General features: G+C 46.8%; 1 protein-coding gene across 1 annotated transcript in view; it reads left to right on the top strand.

Moving 5' to 3' along the window:
• LOC121875189 (alkaline phosphatase, tissue-nonspecific isozyme-like) overlaps positions 1-15973 on the top strand; it is a 31995-nt gene extending 16022 nt beyond the window's left edge. The window contains exons 4-5 of the mRNA XM_042379639.1: positions 15009-15128; positions 15368-15973. Of these exons, the coding sequence (XP_042235573.1) occupies positions 15009-15128; positions 15368-15624 (377 nt within the window). The 3' untranslated portion in view covers positions 15625-15973. The remainder of the gene's footprint in view (positions 1-15008; positions 15129-15367) is intronic.
• Positions 15974-16598: the final 625 nt, after the last annotated feature.

Genomic DNA, 16598 nt, shown 5'->3' with positions numbered 1-16598 from the left:
CATGTATACGAAGCCCCCCTTCTTGCACACCATGGCGTGGTCGATGTCATAGGAAGAGCCACACATGCATTAGGAGAACAAACCTTCTACTGGCCTATCGTACCTTAGAGCAATGGCATCTGTAAATTCTTGTTTGTTAAGACTGAAACCTTTTGCCCTTATCGGTAACGTAGTTAGCCAGCTCGAGGCGCCCACATCCTGTATACTGCCAGATTCTGGGGTCACTAAGTCTAAGGGGAATAACTTAACTATAGTCTTAATTTTAAAGGTTGCTGCCACCAGACCCCCTCTGGGCAGTATGTAGCTCGTTAGATAGCAGGCAGAGTGGACTTGGCATTGGGTTGGGTTTTTCATTGACCAGATCGATAAAGGGAAAAAAGGGTGAAACCATAACATGTCTTAGTTCTTTCAATTGTTCTTTCTACTTACTTCAGTTCAATGGTTACTGCGTAACCTTGGTTCTTTTTGGTAGCATGTCGAGGGTCTAAGGCACATGGGTATTGTAATTCTGATATCAGGTCCCTTGGACGGAAATAAAGGTGAACTACTATGGGAGAAATGAATACTCCTAAAATACTCTAAGAACAGGTTTATTAATATGAAATCAAAGGGAAAAAGATATTATTAACATAGACTCCTCGGCTCTACTCGTCTGCAATTACTCAGAATGATACTCTTACTGCACGACCTTACTGGTGTTACATTACATTACATATACAAGGACCAATTCCTTGGCCCTACTCACAATACATAGTTACATGACAACTCCTTGCAGATTACTTCACTTCTCACACCTACTGGTGGAATGTGGCATTACAGCATAGTTAAAAGACAAACTGGCATATGATACTTCACAGACTGTTGGTAGTGCATATGAGATGTACTCACAACATACACGTTAATACTGAAACCAGCAAATTACATCATGGGTTCACTACCCAACATGGGATGCTTATTCCAGAATTAACCCCAAACACACAAAACAACACTGTGGGCATCTAACTTCCAGGAAGCGTCCCAGGGTAGGACACTGGGGCTCACGACTGTTGCTGTGATCGGTGGTAGCCAGACACATGGCGAGTCTTCTGACAAAATAGATGTGGTATTATTGCCAGTATCTGAAGAGCTAAAGGAAGGAAGCGGTCCTGAGTGTAATCAGTCATGAAGCAGGTCATCTCCCGAATCATTTCTTTGGTGGCTGCACACTTGGGTGGTTCAAATAAGTTAGCGGGCGACCACTTGACAATTTCTGAGTAGGTTTCTTTGACCCATATGTCTTCATTTTCCATCGACATGCCATTCCACTGAGGTGGCTGTCTCATTCTCCTCGTGGACATCTGCTACTAAGGGCAGCATTTTTAAGTACTACATTTTCGGGTTGAAGACTCACTGCTATCATTTCGGATATCATCGAGTGGTTGGGTCCGGCGATATCCACTGTGGCCACCTGTGTCGGCTCCCTGCGACGTGGGTTCCGACACTGGTCTCGCTTCTTACAATCACACATGGTCGGTTGTTTCTCTCAAAACGCAATTTGTGCAGTTTTGTTCGGGCTAGCACAGATGCAACAAAGAATGTTACCAGGCATAGTGAACAGCACCTTGGGCGACAGATACTTCCGCCTCCGACATCTGCTTTTGGGCCCATACGGACGAAGAAACTAGATCTTATGAGTATGGGGCACAGAGGTGATGGCCTGGCCTGCTGTGTCCAGTAGTAGGGACATACGCGCGCGCAGGGCGGGCGGGCGGTTGTGTTGGGCACCCCATGTGGTAAACAATCCACACATCAGAATAATCCACTGGGAGCAAAATTATCACACCTAACACTTGTTTATGTAACCTTGGCAGAGATAACCACTATTTCTATGGTCTCACTGATGTAATATTAGTTATATATACTCACTTGGTCAGCCGACACTACATAGTGGCCGTTACTTGAGGTGGGGGGGCGACCGCAGGCGCGAGGCACTTGGCCCCATAGGGACGAGAGTCGCGATGCCACGCCTGCTAAAGTAGGCCTATCGACGCACTGACACTTAGCAACTCCAGTCACTGACCATTCAAACACTCACTGAAGATCGCCTGTGAAACGCAATATTTGCGTATAATGCCGTAAGGGATGAGAAGAGGCTGTCGGCGACGATGCTCAAGGTGACATCAACATTCATCAACACACTGAAATTCTCGCTCCCACAAACTGAGTATATCCCCACCAATGACACTTTAAATCAGGGAAGGCACCCCAACACACCCACGCCGCCAGGGCCTACTACTACTACTACTATTACTACAACTATTACTATGCTGTCACGCGGAATCTAGTATGACGATCATTCTGTAACGGATCTTCTTTGTAACAGTTACATAGTAACTGGAGAACAGATATTCAATGACCAACTGTGTAACCATTAGGCGACTGTTACCATTGTATAACAGCTACTTGTGAAGCTGTCATATATGTCTATCTGGGGGAAAATAATACACTTGTAACAGGTCTATAGTTTGTCTTGATAATTTCCCAAAATGTTCTTTCACCACGAGGTATACGCAAACACTAAGCGCCCTGAAGTAGGCCTTTATTCTCGCACGGAGATATGCTACAGAGGAAACAAATAGATAGTGGGCTTCCACACACCAAGGCGACTAGCGGATCTCAACTTCTCTATTTGAATTATGCCAAAAGGTACAGATGCCAAAGCCATAAGCTGAATACATAAAATGTAAATATGGTAATTCATATACATAACATGGTGCATATAAAATGGAAATATTAAGAATGAATTAATACATGTTCTGTAATACTTTACTATACACTAGGAGTAATATATGAATACACAGCTTAGTACTTCGTGTCCACATATTATAATCTCTCCCTATACGCTCATAGTTTCATCTGAGGCGGACCTTTTGTTTCTGGTGCCTGCTCGGATCTGTGGAGTACCGGGTAGAAACACAAGGTGGGATGGATTTATCAAAGATACCAGCATTATTAGGGACTCATCAGAAGGTCAACACTTGCAGCTCCACAGGTCATCGGAGGAAACGACAGTACCTCCACCATACTACCACTAGGAAGACGCACTTGCAGTCCCTGTACCGGGCTACTACCATGACAACCCCCAACCTTGTCCCAGCGGTGTGAGATATCGGATCTTGAATCCTGACCTGCTGGCCGATAATTAACCTGGGAAGGGGCAGAGCAGATAATGCAATGAGCAGCGACATCTAAGTGCTCAAGTCTGGTTAAAAATGTAGGCGGCCTATTCTCAGTCTTGGCTTGTGCCATTCTTGGAGAGAAAAAAAAAAGACTTCCTGTGGCAGGAACACAAGACCTGAGATGATGTCCATATAGGGGTTGGGGGAGCGCCCGGGTGTTGGGTGTAACTCTAACAAACTCGATCAAGTCCTCACAGTCGATATTTCCTGAGGGTGACACCTTAAGGATCAGGTGTTTAACAGTCTTGACTGCGGCTTCAGCTTCAGCGGTCCATATTCTCCTGGGGTAGTGGGGGCGCGGTCACGACATGACGGACTTCAACGGTCCATGAAGTCCCCAGAACCGGTGGCTGGTGAACTGAGGTCCTCCCATCAGTCCCGAGGTGGAGGGGAACACCAACTTCTCTGAAGTATCGTCTGAAATTCCGGATGGTAAAGCAGCAGCCGTTGTATCACCACCACAGGGACGACAACAGGCCATCCAGACAATCGGTCGGCAATGAGGTGAAGGACTTCCCCTGCCATCAAAGAAGTCGGCCGACACAGACCTCGAAGGGCCTTTGAAGCGGTTATCGTCACAATAAAAGCGTTCCTGTTGCTGGCCAGCCAGAACGGCACGGCTCACGGTAATGACGGTACTTCTGGCAATCCGCGCGATTCCCAAATACCAGAATATTGCTTTGTCTGTCAAGCAGGCTGGCCTCCACTCGATGGCTGTCGAAGGCGGGTCAAGGTACGGCAGGTAAAAGTAGCAGTAATGAGCCTTCAGGACCATACAGATGAGGCCCCTGGCTAATAAAGGTCCCTTATCTTCCAGCACGGGAGAAGTACCCATGGAAGGTCAGACGGGCGACAGAAATCCCTGGGGATACAGTCGATGAGGCGATGTAGGGTGGTTTGGCGAAGGCGGTACAGGAGATCTTCAAGGGTCTTGTCTGCATCCGGTGCCGAGACTTTTCTGATGTGAAGCGACGCCTCAATTGATTACTGACTTGAGGGATGCACAGAACACAGCATCTCAACTCTTCTGGGTGGGGGCGACTGATGGGGCGACAGAGCATCCGGGATGCACAGCAGAAGTACCCACGCCACACAGCCGTGAAGAGATAAGGCGAGCTTTCTTCAAATGCTGAAGGCGCTGTCACGCATCCAAAGAGCAGTGATTGATAAATAATAGGTACAAGAGGGCGATGATCCGTGAAGAGGGTGAAGTGCTGAAGTCCCATCAGGTAGAAGCGCACTTCACATCGCCCAGAAGAAGCCAAAGATTCCAGCGCCCTCCACCGTGGCATATCGTCTCTATGTCCGTCAGAACCGGGATCCACACTGAATGAAGGAAAGGTTCCACCGCCATGGTCCTGCAGAAGCGCGAACTAATGTCAGAGTCTGGAGGCGCTGGCCGTCTGGATGAGTAGGGTTGGGTCAACAGGCGAGGACAGGTGGGACTAAGAGGCCTTATTGATCTGTTGAAGGCCTCTTGATCTGGGTCCACAGAACAAACCTCCTGGGGTCGCAAGAGGGGGGCGTAATGGCTGGGCTGCGGCGGAGATGTCAGGTGAAAATTAGCCAGCTGGATTGACCTGACCCAAACGAGGTCTGTCAGGGTTGGCAGGGGTTGGAAAACTTCGATTCCACTTACTTTTCTCCGGGTCAGCTGCGATACGGATGATGTTTAGAAAAATTCCACAGAAGTTCACTGATGGAAGCGGCACTACAAACTTGTCAGCGGAGGGTAATCCCGTACTTTCGACATCTGGTGAGAACTTCATATATTCGGGAGAGGTGGGCACAGTAGTCTTCGTCATGGAGTAAAATATCATCAACCACCTTGACACAATTTGTGACTCCTTGAAGGGCCGCGTCACCACGTTGACAGAATGCATCGCCCGTAGCGGCAAATCCCATGGGGCCTCTGCAATACTGATATCTTCCATATGGTGTGATGAATGTAGTCAAATGCTGGTCTTCTTCGGCCAACTCGATCTGCCAATAACCGCATAAGGCGTCCATCGTTGTAAAAAACTTCGCCTTCGGGTCCACATTTCGAACAGCTGCGAAGGGTGTGGGTGAAGGGTGGGCTGGACGGGAAACTTGCTGGTTAAGTTTTGACAGATCGGTGGTGATCCGTACTCCACCACGAGGTTTGGCGACGGGGACGAAAGGGTGGCACCAAGGTGAAGGTTCGTCTCCGGCCGGTTTGATGATTCCCTGAGCAACCATGGAGTCAAGCTCTTGTCTAACTAGCTCCTTGTAGGCGTGAGGAATCAAACGAGGGGTGTGGATGGCAAAAGGTGTAGCACCATCCTTAAGATGAATCTTCATAGGTGGACCCACCATCGGCTTGAGTGGTGTGGATCCTAAAGATTTCTTATTAACCAACACGTCAGCAAACTCCTTGAGAAGGTAAGCTCTTGCGTCAGAAGGGGACGTGTTAGTAGAGATAGGGAATTCCTTCAACCTGTTGACATGGGTGACCTTTAAAATAGGTTTAGGGAATTCCTTGGAAATAATGGCCAACTCTTGACAATGGCCATATGATAAAAGCGGAGTCGGGATCCCATCATGAACATCAATCCGGGCTGAGCAAGACTGCTTACCAAAGGTAAGAGTAGCCCAGAAAGATCCCAAAGCTGGAGCCATCTTGGAACCATCAGCTGTCAGTTTCGTTGTCTGAGGAGGGGGCTGTAGGTTGCTCCGGGGTATTCCCAAACTTGCTAAGTGTTGTGGACCAATTACTGAGACGTCAGCACCGGTGTCAGGTAACATCTGAAGACTGGATGACAAGTTACCGTGAGAAATGACGACACTGATGTGCTGGGGCGTCGTGTCTGTGGAACAATGTACACGACGGCAGGAACGACTGGACACAGCGTCTTGATGCTTGCCAGAAGGAGGGGGCGCGCCAGCACTACCTGAGGATGACTTCTTGGATCCTTGGTGGTGTCCTCTCTGTGTCTTCTTACGACAACATTTGTCATAATGGCCCACACGACCACAAAGTCTACACTGAACTTTGCTAGCAGGGCACTTGACTGTGTAAGCCCAGTGACCCTGGCGGTCGCAACTTCTGCACACGCTTTGAGCAGCTGGGCACTGGGAGGCATTATGCTGTCTCGCACAGCTGTTACACAAAGCTGCTGCTGAAGGTGTAGCTGGAGGGTGAGGGGTGGGGTTACCTTGCTGCTTCTTACCCTTTCTGTAGGAAGACACCGCCCTCACCTGGTCAGGTTGTGAGCGTAAAGCTGAAGTCGCACACCTGGCGGCCTCGTACGCTCGACATTTTGTAACAACATCTTGAAGGGAGGAAGTGGGGTCAAGTGAAATGAGACGCTGAACTAGCTCTTCATCTCGAATACCCGTTAAAATGATTGTCTTGAGTTGTGTCTCTTCACAAACTTGAGAATTTCCAGGACAAACATCAACTTCCTCTGAACATCTTTTCAGTCTTACAAAAAATGCATCAAAAGATTCTCCATCAAGCTGCTTACATTGGAGGAGTTCTCTTCTTCTAAGTGCTTCGTTGCGCTGTCCCTTAACATGTTCCTGTAACTTGTCAAGCACGGCCTCTACAGTCAGAGTTGTCGTAGGAGGCACTTGAAGTGTGTGCTCGAGAGTACGTTGTGTCTCTAAGGACAAGCACATACGAAGCTGTATCATCTGTTTAGGCTGTGGTAAACTTGACAGGTCAACCATTGTTGCATAGTCTTGCCAACGTCGACGCCATTCCCGAAATATCTGATAAGAAGCGTCAGACTTCAGAGAGGGAGGTGTTTGTGCTGCAGCCTTTTGAGGAATTGTTGAACCGACTTTGGGAAATGAGGTACCAGTACCTCTAGTCGTATCAGCATTAGTAGTAGCAGAAGAATCTTGTAGAGTAGATCGTTGTGGGGAGGCTAACAGGGAAATCAAGACTTCAAATCTGGCTTGATCCGCTCTTCTTCTCAGGTCATCCTCACTTCTACGTATATCTTCTAGTTCTCTGCGTCTTTGTTCATCTTCGTGGCGTCGCTTTCAGACTCTCTGTACCGAATTTCTTCCTCTTCTCTCCTTGCAACATAGTCCTGGCATCGAGAAGTTTCCATCCACTTAATCAGTTGAAGGAGATCTTTGGACGCAGGCACCGCAGAAGAGCTTGCTCGCGACAAACGAGGAGATTCTGTGGGTGATTGGGCATTGTCACTGTGGGGAGCGTGGGGCCTGAGTGTGGGTGGGGAGAGATCTCCCAAGCTTAAACTCATAACCCCATCGTCCAGGGTATCATTTTGATCCCTGTGAGACATGCTGACAGCTTCTGTACTCTATCTGTGCAAGAGACCGGGTCAACCCCTCGTAATCTATGCACAGAATTACAGAAGTCTAAAGCAATACACAAGAATTTAATATAAAGTGGGCCTGTGAGTGCGTGTGTGTGTGTGTGTATGGCTCGTTGCCGGGAGGCTTGGCGCGCTGCCAGACGTAGAGGCAGCTGGGCGCAAGTCGCAACGGAACCGAAGTTGTCTTAATGCGCGCTGCTCAGTTACCCAATGACCGTAGGCAGGAGGGGTTGTACTGCTGGGCAGCTCCCTCAGTCATCTGACTGCAGTTTGCACAGACAATTCTGATTAAAATACACAACACAGCACTTCACAGAACACTTCACTTCACAGCACAGCACTGTACACAGCATAGCACTTCACAACACTGTAAGTCCTGAGGCTTGTAGTCTGGCTGTAAATCCTTGGCGAAGCTGAAGACGAGACGCCATTAACACAGTCCGGCGGGAAGGCTAAGTTCACTCTGAATCTCACTGAGAAATCTCACTGCGCCATCTATGTTTGTCTTTGATACCCCCAAAATGTTCTACACTACTGAGGGTATACACAAACACTTGTTATCTTGAAAATAGGTTCTTATTCTCGTACGGGAGATATACAGAGGAACAAATAGACAGTGGGCTTCCACACCATAAGGACTAGCGATCTCAACTCCCTGTATCACTCCGCGCTGGCATGTACAGATGCCAGCATTCACAAGCTGAATACATAATATGTAAATATGATAATTCACATACATAACATGGTGCATAATAAATGGAAATATTACATAGGATTAATACATGTTCTGTAATACTTTACTATACATAATTAATAGAGTAATATAAGAATACACAGCTTAAGGTACTACTTTGTGTCCATATTATACAACAGGCACTAGTGAAGTTGTTAACTTTATATTCTAGGTGCTTACTCCTTATACACTGAGCCATTTATCTTAGAGGTTGATGAGACAAGCTAACTAAATATAGATCAAAGTTTATTGGGTTTAGTAGCGAAACCCAAGTGTCCATTCCGTATTTTATTATGAAATAGGGAGTATCTCCACGGTCCCAAAGGATATTCACTGTAATAGTCACTGTAGCAGTGAATGCTATAATAAGACGGCCGGAGCTATCTTAAATAAGCTCAAAAGAACGTCTGATTAGTATGAGATCTGAGTAGAGACTGCTACTGGGTGCTGCCCAGGATAGCTGACCTATGATATACTGAGGACACACCTTGTGAGTGGAATTTACCAATCAGTGCTCTAATCATGTCACCTCACAGCTACGGAATTTTACAGGGGTGCTCGTTACATAATACACATGTATTAACCCATATTTATATAATACTAATGTCAATGAGACGGGGCTAATACAGTCCAGCTATGATAAAATGGTATGAGTTATTAAGGATGTCACCTTCGTTGAAGAGCTCAGGAGTGACTAGAGAGGCCCATACGGGACCGGCAGAGTCGTCCACAGATATTGCAATTGTGGAGGGGTACATCTAGGGCGAGAGGGGCAGCAGAGGCGTTTTTTCGGCGTTGGCATTTGTTTGCGCTACCTCAAAGGTATAGACACCTTCTCGTGTGGTGTTCCTCCAAGTGTTACGGTGTGGTATAATCATCTCCCAAGTGAGGGTCGATTTGGCACTTTTTCTGGTTTGTCTTAAGACTATCCTTATACCTTTTCAGTTGCCCACCAGCGTTAAGTTTCCTATTCGTTAGGTGACTGTAAAGTAGCTGCTTTGGCAGTCTACTGTCGTTCATGTGGGTAACATGGCCAGTCCAACGTAGTTGTTCATGGATAATGGTAGCCTCGATGCTCCTACAGTTGGTGTCGGCGAGAATACTGGCATTTGTTCTCTTGTCTTCCCAGCGAACTTGGAGGATGGAAAGTAAACAACGTTGGTAAAAGTTTTCAAGTGCATTGAGGTGCCATATAGCAGTGTGGGGAGGACCACTCTTCAATTTACATGCAACTTTGTAGATAATTTCAGCTCCCTACAGCTGAAGACAGGGGTAGGGAGTCTGCCAAAGGCTTGAGATGCACATCTGATCCGATGTTGAATCTCATCGATGTTTGCAGTGGTGAACAGGTGAGAGCAGAGATACTGGAAAGTGGGTAACATTAGAGAGGGCAGTACCGTTACGCTGGATGGATGGTGGGGTGTGGCTGAACCAGGAACAGGCTGAAAGAATCTGAGTCTTACGTACATTCACCTCAAGGACGAAGTGTGCATACGCATCTGCATAGGTGTTCATGATCTCCTATAGGTCGCATTCAATGTGAGTAACAAGAGTGAGATCGTCTGCATACTGAAGTTCAGTAATGGAAGTTGCTGACACTTATGTTCCTACCTGGAGTCGTCTTATGTTGAAAAGACCCTTCATTTGGTACTGTATATCCATCCCGCTGGCTAAATTGGCACCAGCACGAGTAAGGAAGGCAGCCAAAAAAATGGGAGAGAGTTGGAGCCAGTACACACTCTTGTTTTACTCCATTTGGATGGGGGAAGAACTCAGACAGGGTGCTATTGTGCAGGACACTGCCGTTCATGCCATCGTGGATTTGCCTCACCATGGCGGTGAATTTTGGTGGGCAGCCAAAAAAGGCTGATGGTCCGCCAAAGGGCTTCCCTGATAACCGAGTCGAAGGCCTTGGTTAGGTCGTTAAAGGCCGTGTGCAGGTCACAACGCAGTTCTTTGCACTTTTCGTGTATCTGGCGGGCAGCAAAGATTGTCAGTGGTGCCACGTGATGGTCTAATGCCACATTGAGATTCTGGGAGGAAATTTTCCGCCTCGGGAAAAAGTCTGTTTAGGAGGACTCGGGTGATAATCTTGTCAGCTACGGACAGCGGTGAGTTCCCACGGTAGTTGCCACAGTCTGACCGGTCTCCCTTGTTCTTCTAAATTTTAAAGGTCGAGGCATCTTTAAGATCATAGGGGATTTCTTCCTCCCATATATTCTCCAAAAAAGAGTGTAGACGGCTGGTAAGCAGAAGGATCTGAGGCTTTCTTATTCATCTGTTTGATGGCAGTAGCTACATCATCCAGGGATGGAGAATAGCTGAGGTGGTTCAGCTCTGGATGCTGAATGACTTGCTGGGTAGTCAGGACATCCAAATCTGCATTTTGGTTGAGCAGAGAAAGGTAGTGCTTTTTCCAGCGCTGAAGGATGCTTTCTTAGTCTTTAATTAGGGAGTTACCGTCGGATGAGCGGAGGGGGGCTGTGCCATGAGTGATTGGCCCATAAAATTTTTTAATGGAACTGAAAAATTCGCACATTTTGTGATGACCTGCAAGTTTTAGCATTTCACATAATTTATTTTTCAACCGGTCGTTCTTTAGACTGCGAAGTTCGCTCTGGGCCGCAGCTTTCTTCTTGCGGAAGGTATCCGCTTTAGTCTGAGACTGATGGTTCTTTTGCCAGTCAGTTAAGGCAGTACATTTGTCATCGACGAGTACATTGCTTTCCGGGGCATTTTCATCAAACCAGTCCTGGTGTATTCTTTCGATCTGGCCGTGGGGGGTCTCTGCAGGTTTTTGTCATGACATTGTCGAGAATAACCCATTCGGGCACTGGGATTTGGGTTGTTTGTTTTTGGATTGTTTATCAGTCCATGTTCGAACTGCTCTCTGAAAGCATGTGCTCCCGCTGGATCATCCACACGCTGTTAAAACTCTTCTGGAGGCTTGTTGCCTTCGCCGTTTTGGGGTAACGTGAAGTGTCGCAGTTGTCTGAGCCATGCATAGCTTGGGTGATGAGGACAGGTCTGCAATCTCTATCTCTGATAATTATGTAGTCAGAGATGCCATGTTTGGATCGTGGGTGTTGCCACTAACCCTTGAACTTATCAGCCTGTCTAAACAAGGTATTGGTGAGGATGAACAGGTCGTTGGGATTACACTTGCCTAGTCCATTTCTCTATGATTCCCTGCCAAATGTCAGCAACTCTGACATTGAAGTCACCGAAGTGCGCAACATTATCTTCTATGGGGATAGAGGTTAGCACTCTGTCAAGGTCGGCATAAAAGGCCTCCTTGATATCATCCTCTGCATCCAGTGTTGGGGTATATGCACTGATGAAAAAGGCATGACGTGAGTGATTCAGTGGGACTCGGAGCGTCGTGAGGCGCTCATTTATCCCAGCAGGCTTTTCAGTTAGCCTATGCAGGATGAGTGCCGGATGGCAAAGCCAACTCCTATTCCCACCAGGAACAGGCAGAGATGGCCGCCAGGAGTCTCTAGTCACAACTCTAAAAATGGGCAGCATAGATAAGATGGTCGTTTATGTAAAGAGAGCTAGGCAGCAGTGCAATCCGGCCCTGTCTGTGCAGAAGCCACTCTGCTCACCCCACATGGGGAAGGGGCCAGAAAAGGTGCCCTAAACATAGACTGCCTAAAGAACCAACCTGACTAGGCAAACGCACCCAGTAAGGTCATCCTTTTGCAGTCGATAACATAATCACAATCACTGATAAAGCAAAAACGAATTATACAACCTCTTGTGGTTACTGCATGGAATGTAAGGACCCTTCTGGATACTGGCACAAATGAGCATCCTGAAAGAAGAGCTGCCCTTGTGGCGAAAGAGCTGGTATAGGTATAACATTAACATAGCAGCCATTAGCGAGTCCCGGCTCCCAGACGATGATCAACTCCGAGAACAGGGGTCTGGCTATACCTTCTTCTGAAAGGGTAAGCCTGTTGAAGAAAAAAAACTGCATTTATAGAGTTGGCTTTTCCATTTGCCAATCCATCCTACATAGGCTAACTGAAATGCCATGCGTGGCTCCCACTGATACAGATCATCGGCTCATCAAAGTCAAATTTACCCTTTGCGTTGCCCCAAAACAGCGAAGGCAACAAGCCTCCAGAAGAGGTTTTAACACCAAGCGACTGGAGGATCCAGCGGTAGCACATGCTTTTAGTGAGGACATTAATGATGGACTGAAAAGAAAAACAGCAACAATCAGCCAAAATCCCAGTGCTGAATGGGGTCCAATCAAAGCTATCATCACAAAAACCTGTAACGAGACACTGCCAGATCAAAAGAAAACATCAGGTATTGGTTTGATGAAAATGACCTGGAAATCGAAGTACTCGTCAATAGTAACCATGCTGCACTGACTGGCAAAAGAACCCCAAGTCTTCGACCAAAGCTGATAACTTTCACGAGAAAAAAAACGGGTCTCCAGCACGAACTTCACAAACTAATGAATGAATGGTGGAAAAATAAAGCATCTGAAATGGAAACATTTGTGGATCAACACAACTACTCATGGCGTGGCCCCCTCCCCCCCCTCCACTCATCTGATGGTAACTCCATGATTAAAGACAAAGAAGGCATCCGTCAACACTGGAAAGAGCACTTCCAATCGCTCCTCAAACGAAACACCAATGTGGATGTCCTGACTACCCAACAGGTTCCTCGGCACCTAAAGCTGACCCACCTCAGCTATCCTCCATTTCTGGATAAGGTAGCTACTGCCATCGAGCAGATGAAAAATAACAAAGCAACAAGGCCTGAAGGAAACCCAACCGAGGTGTATAAGGCAGGAGGACCTCTGCTTACCAACCGTCTCCACTTTCTCCTGGAGAATATATAGGAGGAGGAAAAATTCCCTAAAGATCTTAGATGCATCGACCGTCAATATTTATAAGAGTAAAGGAGACTGGTCAGACTGTGGCACCTACCGTGGGATCTCACCGCTGTCTGTAGCTGGCAAGATTGTCGCCCGAGTCCTCCTAAAAAGACTTCTTCCTGAGGCGGAAAACTTCCTACCAGAATCTCAATGTGGCTTTAGACCATCACATGGCACCACTAATATGATTTTTGCTGCTCCCCAGATACAGAAGTGCAGAGAACAGCATCGTGACTTGTACATGGCCTTCATTGATCTTACTAAGCCTTCGACTCAGTCAATAGTGAAGCCTTCTGGCGGACCCCCAGTCGATCTGGATGTTTACCAAAATTCATTGCCCCTGGTGCAACTCCATGATGGCATGAACAGAAATGCCCTGTACAATGGCACCCAGTCTGAGATCTTCCCCATCCAAATGGGGTAAGACAAGAATGTGTACTGGCACCAACTCTTTTCCATTTTCTTGACTGCCTACCTAACTCGTGCCAGTGTAATTTTGCCGGCAGGTTGAATATCCAGTACCAGATAAAGGCAGGAACAAAGGTATTGGCCGCTTCCATCACTAAACTTCAGTATGCAGAGGATCTCACACTCATCGCTCACACAAAACGCGACCTGCACGAGATCCTGAACACCTTCGCAGATGCGTATGCACACTTCGACCTTGAGGTGAAGGCAAGTAAGACTTGGATTCTCTTTCAGTCTGCCCATGGTTCATCCACACCTCCACCATCCATCAATACTCTCTCTAATGTTACCCACATCCAGTACCTTAGCTCCCACCTGTCCACCAGCGTGGACATTGATGAAGAGATTCAACATCGGATCAGATGTGCATCTCAAGTGTTTGGCAGACTCTGTACCTGTGTCTTCTGCTGTAGGGAGCTGAAATGATCTACAATGATGTACATGTATCGAGCAATGGTCCTCCCCAACATAATCTACATAACATCGAGGCTACCATTATCCATGAACAACTACTTTGGACCGACCATGTTACCCGCATGGACGTCAGTAAACTACCAAAACAGCTACTTTGCGTTCACCTAACGAATGATAAACATAGCGCTGGCGGACAAATCTGAAAAAGTGCCAAATTAGCCCCCTCACCTAGGAGACGATCACTCCACACTGTAATGCTTGGAGGAACACCACACGAGAAGATGTCAATACTTTCGAGCTAACCCAACTGCATACCGAGGTAGACAAGCGCCAGCGCCGGAAAGACGCTGCTGCCGCCCCTCCCACACTCGATGTAGCCCTCCACACGTGCCCTGTTGATCCCGTATTGGCCTCTCGAATCACCTCGGCTCACCAACAAAGGTGACATCCTTAATAACTCGTATCATTATATCATAGCTGGTTAATTGTCATGCTCGATTCCGAGTGACAGCAAAGTAATAATAGTAGTAGTAGTTGTGTGTGTGTTCCTTATACATTTCCTCAGTTTTTAAAATAGAGCTGAAAATTGGTAGGGAGTTGCAGGGATTCTAGCCTTCTTTCCTTCAATGAGGGACGGATCGGCATCACAGGAGCTGACCCTCTGGTTGGTCCGCAGTTTCGAAGATTGAGAGCTGAAATTTTTCAAAACAAAGATCTGAAATTTGGTTTGGAGATGCGACTGGCCTAGAGGGTGATCATGCACTATATTCTTTCCCTCTGCTAGGTTAAGTTTGGTTAATTTGGGTTAGGTTAGGTTAAGTTTGGTTGTTAGGTTAGTTTAGGTTTGGTTAGATTAGGTTGGGTTTGGTCAGGTTGGTTGGCTTAGGTTAGGTTTGGTTTTTGTTTGATTACTCATCTTGTAAAGTACAAAAAAATAAATAAACACTTTGCTTCACTCACAGGTATTGGGGACATCAGCAGTGAGGACTTCCTGCCCTACACGACACTCCTTTACGGCAATGGTCCGGGCTTCCAGGTGCAGTCCGGTGGCCATCGACCTGACATTTCCCTGGAGGACCTGTGTGAGTATTTGGGGGAGGGGGGGGGTGAGGAAGTAAGATGGGGGCGAGTGTGTGGGAGGGAGGAGGGTGAGGGAACAAGGGAGGAAAGTAGGTGGAGGTATGCTATGCCTCCACCTCCTTTCCTCACACTAGCAAAGCACTTATTCACTGGAAAATTAATAATCTATTTTGTGCCTCAGTCATTCATCTTCGTGTGTCAGCATCACCATTACAGCCTTACCATGGTGTTCTCCTCACAGTGGACGTCAACTACCGCCATGCCTCCTCGGTACCGCTGAACTCAGCCGCGCACTCTGGGGACGATGTTGGGTTATATGCCACGGGTCCTCATTCCCACCTGTTCACGGGTGTGTATGAGCAGAACTACATCCCTCATGCCCTCGCCTATGCTGCCTGTGTCGGGGACGGTCTTACATTCTGTGGCAACAATCGCTTCAGGAGGAACCATCAACAGACGCGCAGCCAAGGACAGAGAAGGTGGCGGCCGCGTGGGTGAGCTTCAGAGTGGTAAAGTAGAGTAAGACATTCACGGTTGTTCCTCATTGGTCGGATAATCCCCGGGGATTACCCTGACTGTTCATGAGATGAACCAATCGCACACTATTTCCTGCCATCCGAGTTTATCTTGTTGATATATTATTCTTATTTATTTACTACTCGTTTTATTGGCACTAGTGATGCTGAACATCAGGTACAAGTCTGGCCAGGGTGATGAGCAGTAGATCATTCACTAGCAGATATTTTATTAAAAGATGCCTATAGCCCGTCACCCCTGAACCTGACCCCCTCGTGTAGTATATTGTAACTTAATAGGCTTATTTATGCACATTAAACGTTTGAAGTATTTTTTTATTTATTTATCCTTTTTTCTTCTATCTTAATTTGTTTACTTCTTTTTATGTCCTATATTCTTTATTTCATAATAAGCTGACCCCTCCGGAGACTGAAAAATTCTTCCGTCATCTTACCTATATGACTTAGTTCCTGAAACTTGGAGGGTCATATTCACCTTCAAGGAGCCTCTCCTATAAACAGAAAACATCTAACACAGGCAGTGATTTCGGTAATTATGGATGACATACCCATCGCCGATTTTTAATAGAAAATTAATTTAAAAACGTCCCAATTTCACTGTTTTGCAGTGGACACTCGTAGTTTGGGCAAATGTGTTAAAATGGGGTTATTTCTAAATCTAACCTAACCTTAGTTGATAAGAAAAACAGGTGGATGAATCATTGTTGGAAGACCACACCAACCTAACCAAAGAAGCTGTAGGGTTTCGTGATATTATGTTGTCTAGCACTCAGGATGGATGGAAACTCTAAGGTGGTGGTTTTCTTATATAATATAAGTTATATGGTAGACAGTCTGGTGCTGGAGATGCCGTGTGGTGAGGAGCTGCTCAGTAGACACGTTCGGTGAGTAACGTGTTGAAGGAGGTAGATGTGCAGGAGCTTCGTTAGAGAAGAT

The sequence above is a fragment of the Homarus americanus genome, unplaced genomic scaffold (assembly GCF_018991925.1).
Source record: "Homarus americanus isolate GMGI-L3 unplaced genomic scaffold, GMGI_Hamer_2.0 scaffold36970, whole genome shotgun sequence".
NCBI lineage: Eukaryota > Metazoa > Arthropoda > Malacostraca > Decapoda > Nephropidae > Homarus > Homarus americanus.
Note: the sequence above shows the minus strand (reverse complement) of the source record. Positions and strands in the feature narration are given on the sequence as shown.